This window comes from Podarcis tiliguerta (genome assembly GCF_965153285.1).
Source record: "Podarcis tiliguerta genome assembly, chromosome: 2".
In the NCBI taxonomy this organism is placed as follows: domain Eukaryota; kingdom Metazoa; phylum Chordata; class Lepidosauria; order Squamata; family Lacertidae; genus Podarcis; species Podarcis tiliguerta.
In genome coordinates, this window is record NC_139535.1 from 2,944,389 (window position 1) to 2,960,721 (window position 16,333).

At 46.6% G+C, this 16,333-nt stretch overlaps 1 protein-coding gene across 5 annotated transcripts; it reads left to right on the forward strand.

The window, feature by feature from the left end:
• The first annotated feature begins 1,328 nt into the window (after positions 1-1,328).
• On the forward strand, positions 1,329-14,927 carry LOC310670524 (uncharacterized protein). 5 transcript variants are annotated; one of them, XM_083425997.1, is made up of 6 exons: positions 4,055-4,150; positions 7,364-7,445; positions 7,916-8,074; positions 8,692-8,818; positions 10,033-10,110; positions 11,064-14,927. In XM_083425997.1, exons 3-6 carry the CDS (start codon positions 8,000-8,002, stop codon positions 12,293-12,295), a joined length of 1,512 nt encoding a protein of 503 aa, XP_083282123.1. In that variant the 5' UTR covers positions 4,055-4,150; positions 7,364-7,445; positions 7,916-7,999; the 3' UTR covers positions 12,296-14,927. The 5 variants fall into 5 exon arrangements, with proteins under 5 accessions (XP_083282125.1, XP_083282126.1, XP_083282124.1 ...); XM_083425999.1 differs by lacking the exons at positions 4,055-4,150; positions 7,364-7,445 and adding an exon at positions 1,329-1,570; XM_083426000.1 differs by lacking the exons at positions 4,055-4,150; positions 7,364-7,445 and adding an exon at positions 3,861-3,940.
• The last annotated feature ends 1,406 nt before the right edge of the window (positions 14,928-16,333 follow it).

Here is a 16,333-nt window from a genome sequence, read left to right on the forward strand (position 1 = left end):
GGCTTCTCCCCTGTGTGGGTCCTCCAATGCGACGTGAGGTTGCAGCTCTGGCTGAAGCTTTTCCCACACAGCAGGCACTTCTAGGATCTTTCACCGGTGTGGGTTCTCTGATGTGGGCCAAGATTGCCATTGTCACTGAAACTTTTTCTGCATTCTGTGCCGTTATGTGGTTTCTCCTCTTGGTGGGTTTGATGATGCCCAATGGATCCAAACTACAAGAAAGAAGATTCCACCTAAACATTAGGAAGAACTTCCTGACAGTAAGAGCTGTTCGACAGTGGAATTTGGAGTCTCCTTTGGAGGTCTTTAAGCAGAGGCTTGACAACCATATGTCAGGAGTGCTCTGATGGTGTTTCCTGCTTGGCAGGGGGTTGGACTCGATGGCCCTTGTGGTCTCTTCCAACTCTATGATTCTATGATTCCATGACTCAGCAGTTAGCAGTTAGGCCTGAATAACTTTAGTAGGCCCAAATGACTGTGCAGTCCCAGCACTTCCCAGCCTGCTTTGCTGCTTCTGCTCTCATGTGTCTTTGTCACATGACATGTTGTTTTTTAAATTATTTTATTTATTAATTTATACACCCCTTTATATTCTTAATAAAAATCTCAAAGCGGTTTAAGGTAAAGGGACCCCTGACAGTTAAGTCCAGTTGCGGACGACTCTGGGGTTGTGGCGCTCATCTCGCTTTACTGGCCGAGAGAGCCAGGGTTTGTCCGCCGATAGCATAATAATAATAATAATAATAATAATAATAATAATAATAATAATAAAATTTTATTTATATCCTGCCCTCCCTAGCCGGAGCTGGGCTCAAAGCAGCTAACAACAGTAAAATAATACATGACTAAGCAACTTCTGGCGAAACCAGAGCAGTGCACGGAAATGCTGTTTATCTTCCCGCCAGAGCGGTACCTATTTATCTACTTGCACTTGCATGCTTTCGAACTGCTAGTTTGACAGGAGCTCGGACCGAGCAACAGGAGCTCACTCCGTCACAGGGATTCGAACCACCGACCTTCTGATCGGCAAGCCCTAGGCTCGGTGGTTTAGACCACAGCAGTTTACAGCATATTAAATCAATAACACATTAGCCAGGTGATGTTCCTCCGGTCTCATGAGGAGTGGGGCTGCTGATTATGGGTTCGTGGAGTTTTGGAGTAGTATTTTGTATATTGTGGATACCATCCCTTTGCTGTGTCCCTTTGTTGTTAGAAGGAGGTTTTTGAAGGTTGTCAGGGGTCTAGTTGCTGCTGATTTTACTACTGGATTGTTTAAGAGGGCATATAATTGGTGGTATTATTATTATTATTGGCAGGCACCGACTCCCAGTTCAAACTTACGTTTTGCCTGCTCAGCTCCTTTCCTTTTCTCTTTGTTATCAGAAAGCGATTCTCCTCTCAAGCTTGCTGCGTGGATTTCACAAAGAGCTTGATTCCAGGCAACATGATGCAACAAATGTAAATTTACCCTTTTGTACTGGGTTTCTGCGCACAATTGCCCAATGCTCTCCAGCCTCCATCCAGGCCAGCAAGAGGCATTCTATCGGAGCTCAGGCACCTTTCAGCCTAGGTAAAACTCAAAAGAGGTGGGATATTCTTTCCAAGTCAGGGCCCTCAGGATCTCTCCATAACCTCTCTTGCCAGTTCAGGAATCATGACTCCTTCCTCTGCCCTTCCAACTAATGCAAAGGACAGACGGGTGTCATCAGCTCTGGTAACTTCAACCATGTGTTGGAAGCCGCCCAGAGTGGCTGGGGCAACCCAGCCAGATGGGTGGGATGTAAAAATTGTGGTTGTTGTTGTATTGGAATTATTATTACAGTGGTGCCTCGCAAGACGAAAAGAATCCCTTCCGTGAGTCTCTTCGTCTAGCGCTTTTTCGTCTTGCAAAGCAAGCCCATTAGCGGATTAGCGCTATTAGCGGTTTAGCGGCTATTAGCGGCTATTAAAGCCTTAAGGGATTAGCGGATTAGCTGCTAAAAGGCTATTAGCAGCTTAGTGCCTTAGAAAAAGGGGGTGGGGAGCGGAAAAAACACACCCAGGAATCGCAAGACAATTTCGTCTTGCGAAGCAAGCCCATAGAGAAATTCGTCCTGCGAAGCACCTCCAAAACAGAAAACCCTTTCGTCTAGCGGGTTTTCCGTCTTGCGAGGCATTCGTCTTGCGGGGCACCACTGTATTTTACTGAAATTGTATATTAAGGTAGGTGGGCTATTTCAAATGCTACAGATTGCAGTAACAGATCTTGCCAGTTACTTTGATACTTCAAGAGATTTAGGGAAGTTTTTTAATGTTCGGTGTTTTACCGTATTTTTAATATTTTGTTGGAAGCTACCCAGAGTGGCTGGGGAAACCCAGCCAGATTTCCGGGGTACAAATAATTTGTTTTTATTATTTTTATTTAGTTCAGTTGGTAGAGCATGAGACTCTTCATTTCATTCTGTTATTTTTTTCCCATTTACAGCTTTTACAAAACCAGAAAAACAATCTTTACAAATCTAATTTACCTCCCTCTCGATTTCCCTCCCCACCTTTCTGTGGAGGATATTTATTTCATATCTTTTTATCACTGCATATCTGATTCAAATACATTTGCAAATTTCCCCCTATTTCCTTTCCCTTGTCTCTTACTGCACGGGTTTATTTCAGTCCTGCCGATGTTTTAATTTGTTTACAATGTGCCGCCAAACAGTTGATAATTTCCCCCCATTATATTTTTTTAAAGTCTCTCTCCTTGATTTCTTATCCTTCCAGTGAGTTTTGCCATTTCTGCATACAGTATTCCATTAATTTTAATTGCAACTGGGGTAGCTTACATAAACAATTTTTTTCTGTTCACTAGTAGGGCTGCCATACTTCTGGAATTCCCCGGACGTAGCCAGGGTCCGTCCACCAAAAATGGTGTCTGGGCAGAATTTCGGTTTTAAATGTCAGGGAAAACCCAGGCATATGGCAGCCACGCTGGAAGTATAGGGTTGTTTTTGTTTGTGCATGATTTTGCTTAAGAAAAGCTTAACAATTTTTTTTTGTCCAGATATGGGCATAGCCAAGCCTCTCCTATAAATCATTAAGAATATAAAAAAAAATCATAGCAAACTGAGGTTCTTTGCCCCCCCCCCAACAAAAATCCTGGCTACACCCATGTATCCCACTCTCAATTTTACTTGTGGACTGCCATCTGTCCAGATTTTAATTTGTTCTGAATTAATTTTGAGATGTATTTTAATTAATTGATTGCCTGTTTTTATGTGCTTTGTATGCTGTGTTAAGGGACGCGGGTGGCGCGGTGGGTTAAACCACAGAGCCTAGGACTTGCGGATCAGAAGGTCGCGGTTCGAATCCCCGCGACGGGGTGAGCTCCCGTTGCTCAGTCCCTGCTCCTGCCAACCTAGCAGTTCAAAAGCACATCAAAGTGCAAGTAGATAAGTAGGTACCACTCCAGCGGGAAGGTAAACGGTGTTTCTCTGCGCTGCTCTGGCTCGCCAGAAGCGGCTTAGTCATGCGTCCACATGACCCGGAAGCTGTATGCCGGCTCCCTCGGCCAATAAAGCGAGATGAGCAGCGCAACCCCAGAGCTGGCCACGGCTGGACCTAATGGTCAGGGGTCCCTTTACCTATACTGTGTTAGTTTTATGATGTTAGCTGCCCTGAGCCCGGCTCCAGCCGGGGAGGGCGGGGTACTAATAAAATTATTATTATTATTATTATTATTATTATTATTATTATTATTATCCAGATTTCCACTTTTTGAAATACGGCAACCTGATCAATTATACCTAAAAGAGACTCTTCATGGTCAGGGTTGCAGTTTCAAGCCCAGTGTTGGGTGGGAAAGTCCTGCATTGCAGGTGGGGGGGTTGGACTAGATGACTTTGGGGGTCCCTTCCAATTCTAGGATTCTATGGGACACTTCAGGATCCCGTTCAGGTTGCCCGCACAGGTATGGGACCCCGTGGCCACTCCTTCCCCAACGTGGGACGAGGAGCTCCGCTTCCTAGAGAGACAGGAAGTTTTCAGAGGAGGCGGGAGCGGCTATTATCTGGGAACGGGGCGGGGGGGGGGGGCTTTGCGCGTTAATCTCTGCAGCCACACGCGGAGGAGAGACATTGGTAAGGAGGCGAGGTGGCTGCAGAGGGGAGAATTCAGAAAGGTGCAACATATTTGGGGTGGAGATATTTTGGGTGGTGGGGGGATCTTTGCATCCCTCCCCATGCCGTATCTGCAAACAGGGCAGCCGGGAGAGGAGGAGGGAGGGGAATTTTTTTGGGGGGGGGAGTGAAGAAAGGGCGACACGTGTGGGGACTTTGCAGTTTAGAGAAGTTTGTAGAACCGAGCATGGCATGGAGGGGGAAAAGTTTTTCTCCCTCTTCCGCAGTGCTAGAACTGGTGGATTTCCCCCCCCCCACCCCGCAAAAAAGCTGCAAGTTGGAAGTTTCAGGAATCGTAGAAAGGGGAGGGGACCCCCAAGGGCCATCTAGTCTGACCTGCTGCAATGCACGAATCTCAGCTAAAGCATCCCAGTTGGTTAGAGGGGGGTGCTGATAAGGGCAAGGTTGCAGGTTCGATCCCCACCCCCGTGTGGGGCAGGCTGCCTATTCTTGCATTGCAGGGGGTTGGACTAGATGACCCTGGGAGTGGCTGTCCCTCCCAACTCTACGGTTCTTTGATCAGCTACATGCAGTGCGAAATCAAACTGTGGCACTCGCTCCCCGCCCCCAGGGAGGGGGGCAGCGATGGGCCACCCTTGGGTGGCTTTGAAAGAGAAATGAGACAAACTCATGGGCTATAAATAAGGCTGCCAGCCTGGGAAGTTGTGCTCTGGTGTCTCACGTTGAATGCCAGTTGTTGGAAACAGCAGGAAGGGAGAGCGGCCTTGTGTTAGAATCCTGGATTTCTTGTCTCCCACGGGCATCTGGTTGGCTTCTGTGAGAATTGGGTGCTGGGCTGGATAGGCCATTGGCAATAATAATAATAATAATAAATTTTATTTATACCCCACCCTACCTGGCCAGAGCCAGGCTCAGGGCGGCTAAGACCAGTAAAATTACAGTAAAAACATAATTTAACATAAACATAAAACCAATTTAAAATACAGGTTAAAATGTAATTTAAAATGCAGCCTCTTTTTAAAAGTAGCCCATAGATCAAAACCATAAGGGGAGGGAAACAGAAGGGTCAGACCGAGTCCAAACCAAAGGCCAGGTGGAACAGCTCTGTCTTGCAGGCCCTGCAGAAAGATGTCAAGTCCCGCAGGGCCCTGGTCTCTCGTGACAGAGCGTTCCACCAAGTCGGGGCCAGTACTGAAAAGGCCCTGGCCCTAGTTGAGATGTTGTCCCCGTCCCCCTTTTCCCTCTGGGAATCGATAGATTCTGCCCTCTGCCATGCATGCTTTAGCTGAGATTCCTGCATCCTGTAGAGATCAACCCAGGTCTTGTTGGTGGGGGTGGGGGAGGTAAATCTTTGTTACCGAGGAAGGAAGCAGAGGCTTTCCTGCTCTGCTTTTGTAGCCCCCAACTCAAAAGAATAGAAACGGCCTTTGGAGGAGATAATAGGCTGTGAGTAATAAGACAATGGCAAACTGGCCAAGTGAGATTCCTTTGCTCTGTCTTGACAAAGAGTCAAGGCTGGAGGAGATTTCTTCATTTAACAGAATTTATAAACCTCTTGGTTTTAGGGGGGGACCCCAAGGCAGTTTACCAAAAGAAAAAAGAAAACACTGTAAAATTATCACTTAAGAAAAAATCACAACAATCATTTCAAACATGTAAACAGTTAAAACCACAGTAGAATAGGCTACGGCAAATTAAAACTCATACAAACTTTCTGAACATCTGGTAGGCTTGACTGAATAAGAATATCTTTAGCAAGAAATGCAGGGAAAGCGCCTCTGATATCCATAGGCAGTGAGTTCCAAAGTTCCTGTTAAATTATGTTGGGGAGGGGGGCGTTTATTGGATTGTTTTCTTGTTTTCGTTATGTATTTTTGTAATATTATGCTGTAACTGCCCCGAGACCTGCGGATTTAGGGCAGTATGCAAATTCAACAAATAAGAATAAATAAATATTTATATACCGCTTAATATTTTTTAATGAAAATCTCAAAAGCGGTTTACAGCATATTAAATCAATAAAACAATAGCCAGGCGATGTTCCTCCGGCCTCATGAGGAGCGTCTTCAGTGGGGCTGGTGAGTGTGGGGCTCACCCCCTAGGCCAGGTGGAAAGGGCCTTGTTGAGAGCGGCCTTCGCGCCCCACAGCTGGGGGATGTTCCTCTTCAGTGGGGCTGGTGAGTGTGGGCCTCGCCCCCTAGGCCAGGTGGAAAGGGCCTTGCAGGGAGCGAGCTACATGCCCCACAGCTGGATGCTGTTCCTCCGGCCTCATGAGGAGCGTCTTCAATGGGGCTGGTGAGTCTGGGCCCAGCCCCCTAGGCCAGGTGGAAGGGGCCTTGCAGGGAGCAGGCTTTGCGCCCCACAGCCGGGCGATGTTCGTCCGGCCTCTTGAGGAGCCTCTTCAGTGGGGCTGGTGAGTGTGGGGCTCACCCCCTAAGCCAGAGGAGCAGCCTTTGCGCCCCACAGCCGGGCGATTTTCCTCCGGCCTCATGAGGAGCGTCTTCAGTGGGGCTGGTGAGTGTGGGGCTCACCCCCTAAGCCAGGTGGAGGTGCCTTGCTGGGAGCGGCCTTCACACTCACAGCCAGGTGATGTTCCGCCAGCCTCAATAATTAATTGTTTGTGCTCCCATACTAAACTACGGTGGTACCTTGGTTTAAGAACTTAATTCGTTCCGGAGGTCCGTTCTTAACCTGAAAATGTTCTTAACCTGAAGCACCACTTTAGCTAATGGGGCCTCCTGCTGCCGCCACGCCGTCGGAGCTTGATTTCTGTTCTCAACCTGAAGCAAAGTTCTTAACCCGAGGTAATATTTCTGGGTTAGCAGAGCCTGTAACCTGAAGCGTATGTAACCCGAAGTACCACTGTATTGAGTTCTTAATCGGGTAGATAAGTAAAATGCCCCTGCCCCAGCTGGACTTGGGGGGGGGGGGAATAAATACCACCCTGCCCCAGGGAGTTTTGCTGCTGTTTCTTGCATTGAAGAGACTGGTCCAGAGCTCCTCCTGAGATTTAGCTTGAGGATAAGATGCAGCACCTCCACATTGCTCTCTCAACAACACTGTAAAATGGTTAGAACAGGGATGCAGAGCATCATCTTTTTTTGGGGGGGGGTGCACAGGGATAGCTCAGTTGGTAGAGCATGAGGCCTCTTACTCTCAGGGTCGTAGGTTGGGGTTTTTTAAATTTTATTTGGATTTTTTAAATAAAATGTTTTGGAGGGAAAATCTTTTTCTAAAGTTCGTTTTCTTTTCAGGTTCCATTATAGTCCAAAGGCTATTCATCAGGAAATAAGGATTTGTTTTAAGTTTTTCATGTGTGCTATAACTCAGTCTAAGGTGTGTTTTTTTAAAGTGTTTAACCACAGCAGTTAACAAACGTGGATACATATGCTATAATGTTATAATCTGAAGGCAGCCCTGTTTAGGGAAGCTTTTAATGTTTGATGTATTACTGTATTTTAATATTTGGTTGGAAGAATAAATTATTATTATTACTATTATTGTTGTTGTTTTAGTTACATAAATTGTTTAAATTGTTATTATGGAAATTATCATATGTATTTCTAATAGTATAACCAAATCAGTAATTTTTGATATAACTGTAAAACCTACTCTGAGAATTTATTCTTCCAAAAATGAATTGTAAATATTAAGATTATACCACCAAGAATGAGTCTTTCTGCAAAAAAAAAGAAAGAAAAAAGATTTAAATCAAGTCTTACTGACTAGTGATTTAAATCGTGATTTAAATCGTGATATAAATTGAATTGATTTAATTCTTCCCCTCCCTTGTCTCTCCCCTGCAGGGACCACTTGAGAGCTGCTCCCTTCGTTGAAGTGCAGCCCAGTTTCTACCTCCTTGTCCTCCATCTCCTTCCAAAGGCAGCACAATGGCGTCAGAGGCACAACCTGGACCTTCTCTTCTTAGGGATGGAGTGGAAAGAGGGGCCAAGCAGCGCCCACAGGTACGTAAAGAGCAATGGAGATGAGGGAAGAGGCAACTCTGCCTCCCTTTATGTCGAGCAGGGAAGGGATCTAAGAGAAGCGATACAGTGGTGCCCCGCAAGACGAATGCCTCGGAAGACGAAAAACTCGCTAGACGAAAGGGTTTTTCGTTTTCTGAGGTGCTTCGCAAGACGGATTTTCCAAAGGGCTTGCTTCGCTAGACGAAACGGCCCTTCCTGTCATGGCGACGGTCACTGCACGCACGCTCGCTTCCCCGCTCCTCCGGCTCCCTCCCACCTTCCTGCTGATGGCTCCTCCGGCTCCCTCCCACCTTCCGGCTGATGGCCGACCTTCCGGCTGCCTCGCGCCGCTGCCCACCACCCTCGCGCGCTCCTCTGAGAGAGCCGTTGCAGCCGGAGTCGTGCTCCTGAGCCCCGCCGCCCTCCAGCAGCCGCGTTGCGCGGTGGACACAAGGCGCGGGTGAGTCCAAGGTACCGGCTGCAACAGCTGCCCTGCTTCTCCCCACCCCTCCCCGCCGTGGTGCTTCGCAAGACAAAAAAACTCGCTCTACGAAAAAACTCGCGGAATGAATTAATTTCGTCTTGCGAGACACCACTGTATTTCCTTCTTATTCCAGGGTCTGGTCACCTTTGAGGAGGTGGCCGTGCGTTTCACAGAGGAGGAGTGTGCTCTGCTGGATCCAAGCCAAAGAGCTCTGAACAGGGAAGTTATGGAGGAGAATTATGAGACAGTGACCTCTCTGGGTAAGGAAACATATTTCTGCATGAAGTGGAGGAATAACTGGTCCAATCCAGTGACCCCCCACTCCAGTGCCTTGTTCACGGTAGTTCATCCCAAGAAAATGTCTGTGGGGAAGCCCGCAAGCAGGATCTTAGCGTTAAGAACAGGGGTCGCCAAACTTTTTCAGCAGGGGGCCGGTCCACTGTCCCTCAGACCTTGTGGGGGGCCGGACTATATTTTGAAAATAAAAATGAATTCCTGTGCCCCACCAATAACCCAGAGATGCTTTTTGAATAAAAGCACACATTCTATTCATGTAAGAACACCAGGCAGGCCCCACAAATAACCCAGAGATGCATTTTAAATAAAAGGACACATTCTACTCATGTAAAAACACGCTGATTCCCGGACCGTCTGCGGGCCGGATTTAGAAGGCAATTGGGCTGGATCCGGCCCCCGGGCCTTAGTTTGCCTACCCATGGTTAAGAACATCTTGCCCACCTGTGGTTCCCGGGGTTCCCAGAGAAAACCAGTACATTTGGTGCAGTCTTAAGAGCAAACCGTTGCAAAACTTCCACTTTTGCACGTAACCTCAAGATTTATTATTAATACTATTATAGTGGTACCTCGGAAGTGGAATGGAATACGTTCCGGAGGTCCATTCGACTTCCAAAACGTTCAGAAGCCCTGTCAGACGTTCAGCTTCTAAAAGCATTAGCCCTCTCCTCCATTAGCTCAGTTGGTAGAGCATGGGGCTCTTAAATCTCAGGGTTCAAGGGTTTGAGCCCCACGTCAGGCAAAAGATTCCTGCATTGCAGGGGGTTGGACTAAATGACCCTCGGGTCCCCTTCCAACTCTACAATTCTGTGAACACAGAAATGTTGCAGTGGCTTGAATCTCCATGGGGAAATACCTCATCCCAAATTGTAAATTTGGAGTAAGCCACAGCCTTGGCTTGCTGTGGATGAGGAAGAAGGTCTGGCTTCCGGGGGCTGGTTTTTGCTTTCTGTGTTTTGAGCCGCGGTAGTCCAAATCAAGACAGCTAGCTTTGCTAAGTTCTGCAGCGTCATCCCTGCAACAGAGGTTTCATGCTGAGCTCCATTTCATGCTGAGCCCTTTTGCTAGTCCATAAGGGATCGGAATTGGCCCTCTTGGGTTTGAGGTCGTAGACTTGGCTTGACTGGGAATGGCTGGATGTTTTGTGGTCCAAAGTAACTGCTCTCTCTTTCCTTGAAAGAATCAGACCTCAGTTCGTACTGGGAAGAAAGGCAAGAGCGGCTTCTCCAGGATGACAAAGAAGGGGAGACGTCAGCAGGTAGGTTGTGTTTTCGCTCAGGGATTTGAAGGTGTGACAATTTCACTCTGTTTGGAGGACAGATCTACACCTGATTTCTGCGCAGCAGAAACTGAGCTGACGGTTAACTTTTTCAGCTGGATTCCTTCTTTAACTTCTGCCACATTAAGGAAGTTAGTCGTATCAGTCTAGTGTACAAGGGCGAGCATTCCAGCACATGGAAAAGACATTTCTTCCATAGAACTTAATCAGAAAAGAAGATCAATGAGGTTAAAGACATAAAAACCTGATAAAATATCAGCATTACGATTCTAAAAATAATGATCATTGGTGCAGAGCTGAGTAAACCCTGATTAAATCCCAATTACCTGAATCAAATTGGGCAGCGAGCAACAGGTGATACGTTCCTCCCAAATGAAAGAGCGAGAGATGCTCAGATTTCCCTTTGAATGAGATTTTTCTTTTGGTAAGCTTTTATCAATTATCAAAGAAAAACAAGACGTACTGGCCGAGCACCTGGCAGATTTCTGTGCTCCTATAATTTACAAGTGTGTTTTGACCGCAGCCAAAACCATAACCAAGGAGGAGCGCTTTGTTGCCCGCTTGGTCTCCTCCCCAGCCTTTTTCATGTCTTATCTCCTCCAACCCCAATTGCATCAAAGGAGACACACTTGTACTTAGTGAAACCAGGTGGGAGATAGGGCAGGAAGGGGCTTGTGGTGTTGTCGTCATGAGACTGTAGGATATTCAGAAGCTAACCTCAGATTGAGCTGGGCATGAAGAGAAGAAATGGAAGATGCTTAATCATAATGATGATGATGATGATTTTATTTTTACCCCACCTATCTGGCTGTGTTGCCCCAGCCACTCTGAAAACGACAAAATCAGAGAAGCAGAGAACTGGGCTCAATCCATAACAAGATCTCTGCTTGCCGTTTGAGTGACATTTCCTTTTTCTCCCTCCCCTGAAACAGGCAGTGGGCAGAACAATGAGAATTGTGGGGAGACATCCGCCGTGGTGTCGTCAGAAAACTCAGAACACGAAGCTTCAAAAGAAGTGTCTGTAAATCAAATAGAAACCCCAGATCATGAAAGAAACAAGTCAAAGAAAGCCAAAAAGAAATCCGCGGCTTCTCAGGACACTGATGTCCACGAACCCCTCGTCTCAAAGAAAGATCAGACAGAAAACAAATGTACAGAGTGTGGTGAAATATTTAGATATAAATCACAATTAAAAATGCATTACCGAACTCATGGGATTCATACAGAGGTGAAACCATTTAAATGTACGGTGTGTGGAAAGAGCTTCAGCCATAGTGGAAGCCTTAGCATGCATCATAGAATCCACACAGGGGAGAAACCATTTGAATGTACCGAGTGTGGAAAAAGTTTCACTGGACGTGGTGACCTTTCTAAGCATCAGAGAATCCACACAAGGGAGAAACCGTTCAGGTGCATGGAGTGTGGAAAATGCTTTAGTCAGAGCGCTCACCTTACATTACATGAAAGAACACATACAGGGGAGAAACCGTTTCAGTGTATGGAGTGTGGAAAAGGTTTCACTGGAAGCGGTGACCTTTCTAAGCATCTCAGAATCCACACAAGGGAGAAACCTTTCAAATGCATGGAGTGTGGAAAGGGCTTTACTCAAAGAGCTCACCTTACTTTTCATCAAAGAACATACACAGGGGAGAAACAATTGAAATCTTTGGAGTGTGGAAAGAGCTCGAGTGGGAGTGGTGACCTTGCTCAGCATCAAACAACACACACAGGGGAGAAACCGTTTAAGTGTCCAGAGTGCGGAAAGAGTTTCAGTGGGGGTGATGGCCTTATCAAGCATCAAAAAATCCACACAAAGGAAAAACCGTTCCTATGCAAGGAGTGTGGAAAACGCTTTAGTCAGAATGCTCACCTTACTTTACATCAAAGAACACACACAGGGGAGAAACCATTTAAATGTACGGAGTGTGGAAAAAGCTTCTGTGGGTCTGGTGACCTTACTAAGCATAAAAGAATCCACACAAGGGAAAAACCGTTCCTATGCAAGGAGTGTGGAAAGAGCTTTAGTCAAAGTGCTCACCTTAATTTACATCAAAGAACACACACAGGGGAGAAACCGTTTAAATGTACAGAGTGCGGAAAGAGCTTCAGTGGGAATGGTGACCTTACTAAGCATCAAAGAGTCCACACAAAGAAGAAATCATAAAAAACAGAACCACTTCTTTTTCTATCTTGGGCTACAGCTCCTTCCTTACATTATTTATTTTGTTGTCGCCAGGTTTGGCATTGCTTTCTTTTGGGGTGAAGACAGAGGCAAAGTTGGTGTTGAGCAGTTCTGCCTTCCCTTAGTCAATAGTATTTCTCAAGTCTTCTTCACAGAGAGGACCTGCCACTTGCTTGTTCTTCCTCTTGCTTTGAACATAGCTGAAGAAACCTTTATTATTATGTTTAGCTCTTTTGCAAGCCTGAGCTTTAGCCCGCCTGACATTCACCCTTCAACTTCCATTTCTTATACATGCCCTTGTTAATTCTCAGCTGATCTCTTAAGCCATACCATGTTCCTGTCTCGTTTGGATTGTCTGCATTTGGGCATTCAGTATTTCACCGTTAAGAAACTCCCATCCACTTTAGACTCCCTCTTGGAGCTCCTTAAGCTTTTTGAAATTGGCCTTAAAGCCCAGGGTGCATGTCTGATTACACTCAGCTTTTCCTTGCTCGTGTATCATAAAACCCACTTCCTCCCAAGTTTCCCAGTACTTCGACCAGTTCCTCTCTGTTGGTGAGCATCAGGTCCAAGACAAACGATCTCTTAGTTGCTCCTTCCATCTTCTGGGAAATAAAATAGTCAGCAAGGCAATGGGTGAATTTATTGGACCTTACGTTCTTGGAAGAATTTGAGTTCCAACAGAGTTTGGGGTAGCTCAAGTCTCCGATGACTACGATATCTCCTGTTTAAATGTTTGGTCATCTGTTCTCAGAAGGCATCATCCAATTTTTCGGTTTCTTCTACATAGTTGTTTCTCTCTAAATACAGTTGCAATTGAAATTATTCAGCCTCCATTGCAAAACGGGTTCATTATCAAAATTTACAGACTTAGCTGCTTGCCATGAGCAAATCAAAGAAAGGCAATTGACAAAACTCAACACAATGGATGTTTCCAGTGGTTTCCCCAAATTCCGCTGACAATGCAACTTACACTGGCTTATGCAGTCTCACTATTATTCAAACACTTAATGTCAAGGATCTTTAGCACTTAGTAGAGCAGCTTTTTGCATCTATGACCTGCTGCAAATGAGATGCGTAGCCAGACAGCAGCTTCTGGCAGCTGAAGAATCATGAGCAATGGCCTCCAGTTCAGTAATATTCCTGGGTTTGCATGCCTCAACCGCCCTTTTCAGATCCCACCAGAGGTTTTCTATGGAGTTCAAGTCAGGTGACTGATAGCCACCTTCCAGGACTTCTGCAACCAAAGTCTTGGTGGGATTTTTGCTTAAGCCAAACCTTTCCTGACAGCACCACATGCATGGCCAGTGGTTTATTTCCAGAATTTTCCTCTCTCTCCCTGGGCCACAACCCTCAACAGGAAGAAATGATGAACACACTACCTGTGCCCAAAAGCCTTTCAGCTTCCTGCCCAGAGTCCGTTGTTAGACGTTGAAGGCTGTGTGTGGCGGTATTGTGAATGAGAAGGAACGGGTAGTTGACTAGTGAGCTTTATAAGACTTGGCAACTTCTCTGCCAAATCTTGAATTTATGCACCTAGAAGATGAACACACCTCCCGGACATTCTGTTTCCTCCGCACACTGCTGCCTCTGTCCACCTCAGTAAGGAGTCGCCTACCAGTGCCCCACATCTCTTTCACCTGTGCGGAGTGGCAGAATTGTTGTATTCACTGTGGCTGCTCGCACGTCAACAAAAACAAGCGGCTTTAATGTTTGATGTTGAGAAAGTATTTGATAAGGTTTCCTGGGATCTGTTGTTTAAAGTTTTAGAATATATGAGTTGTCAGAGCGTCCACAATCAGTGGCCTTCTATCTGAAGGGTTTAGATCCAGAATGAAAAATGACTCCTCTAAGTCAATCTCCTCCTCTGTGTGTGGCAGAAATCATTCTGGGCACTGTACCTTTCGAAGCCACCTTGGTGCATTCTGAGGCCAGCAACTGCTGTCCTAGCTCCTCCGGCCCAGAAACTGTGCCCTAGGTGAGGGCGTGGAATTGATTTTGCAGCTCCAATGAGTCAGCCTGGCTCCTGACAGTCCCCCTTCTGTGCCACATACTTCCAGGCACCTTGTCTCCTGCTATGGGTTGTCTTCCACCTCTGTAGGGGCACCTATCCAAGTTGGTGTTCCAGCACAGTCCACTCAGCTCTGTCAAGGCACTCCATGTCCTGCCCCAAAGCTCGAAGTCTGGCAACTAGGTGGACCTCGTCGCTATACCTTCTCTTCCAGCACTTGCGACAGGTGTGCTTTTGCACATTCTCCAGCAGGAAGATAAACGTGGCACAGGTCTGGCAAGCCCTTGCAGCAGCTCCCTCGCGTTCCTATGCCCCTGAGGCAGCACTGCAAGCCTCGCCACCCTCACAAATTCCCCTGTTCACAAGATCCTGGAAGCTGCAATCAGCTAAGTATATCTGCTGATGGTTCCCAACTCCTTCCCTCAACTTCCTCTTTCAACGTGGCTTCCTCTCAGCAGTAGCTTCTACCCCTCGGACTGTGGGCTCTAGCGGAGCATACAGCCACAAACCGGCTCACCATCAAGCCTCCAAACAGCTCAAACAACCATCTGTTTTGTTTTGTTTCGTTAAGATATTTTATTAAAGATTTATTGGTTTACAAAAGTATGTGCAATGCCTCTTTTTTCAAGATCCATTTTCTACAGATCAGTTTCATTTGTGGAGACATTAGTGTTGCATTAGGAAGAAAAGGGAAAGGTGCAGGGTGCATGGTAAGTGGGGGTGGGGTCGGGTGGCAGTGCTTCTACTTAATGTATATGTGGGTTTTTGCGTCGGCGTCACTTGTGCTGGATATCTTTACCATTCACTTGTATTCCTTTGGTGGTGAGAGGTTGGAGTTGGCTTAGGGTATGGTTGCTTGTTTGCGATTGGCTGTGGTGAACTTTGTTTTCATGTGCGAGTGGGGTGGGCGGGTGTTTTTGAATCAGGTTAACCATATTGATTCGTATGCTGTTGGCGGATTCTTGTCATTGTCTTGTTGGGCTGTGTATGCGATAAAGGGGAGCCATACCGGGGTGACGGCGTCTTCTTCCATTTGTCCCTATGTCAGTTTCAGTTTATTGGTTAGTTTTTCTAATAAGGCTGTTTCCCATACTATATTTGGTCCATGCTAAATCCTGATAAGTCTCTCCGGTGTCTGGCTATATTGTTTCTGGCTGCTGAGAGTAGGTGGGTGTGACGGTTTGTGTATGCTCTTTGCAATAAGCACCCTCAGCTCACTCAGAGAGATATTTACAGTTCTTTATATATAAGCAGCACAGTACAATCATGCATCCAAATCATCCGATTCAGATTCGGGGAGCGGTCTTCTGCTTCTCCTCCAACAGAAAAGGTGGGGGAACTTCAAGGGATGTCTCTGATCCTTGTGCTTTAACCCTCTCCTTTGCATAGGCTCTCTGTCTGTTCCTGAGCTCCCTGTGCGGTGCTGGGGCTGTGCTTCAGCATCAGAGAGCCTTCCCGCCTCCTGGCTCTCGTCCTTTTCGTCACTTCCTTTCTGTCTCCTTCTGACTGTTCCCGCTCTGACTCTTCTCTCCCCCCCCCCCGACTCAAAGGCATTCCTTGTGCAGTCCCATGACAGTGGGTTATGAGCTCTTTATGATGTGAGTGGGCATTATTGTCTTGGAAGATGTCTAATAGGGCCATTTCCAGGGTGACTTCTAATACTTACTTAGTTATTTTGCATATTTCTTATATGATCGTTGTCCAGAATAGTTGGATTTGGGTCCCACCAAAGATGCCAGCTCTCTCTCTTCAGTCTCCTCCACCAATCCCTCTCAAATGTCCCTGTTTAAAATTGCAATGCAAATACTAGGAAGGGACATGGGTAGCGCTGTGGTTTAAACCACTGTGCCGCGACGGGGTGAGCTCCCGTTCTTTGGTCCCAGCTCCTGACCACCTAGCAGTTCAAAAGCACGTCAAAGTGCCAGAAGTGGCTCAGTCATGCTGGCCACATGACCCAGAAAAACTGTCTGAGAACAAACGCCGGCCCCCTTGGCTTGTAAAGCGAGATG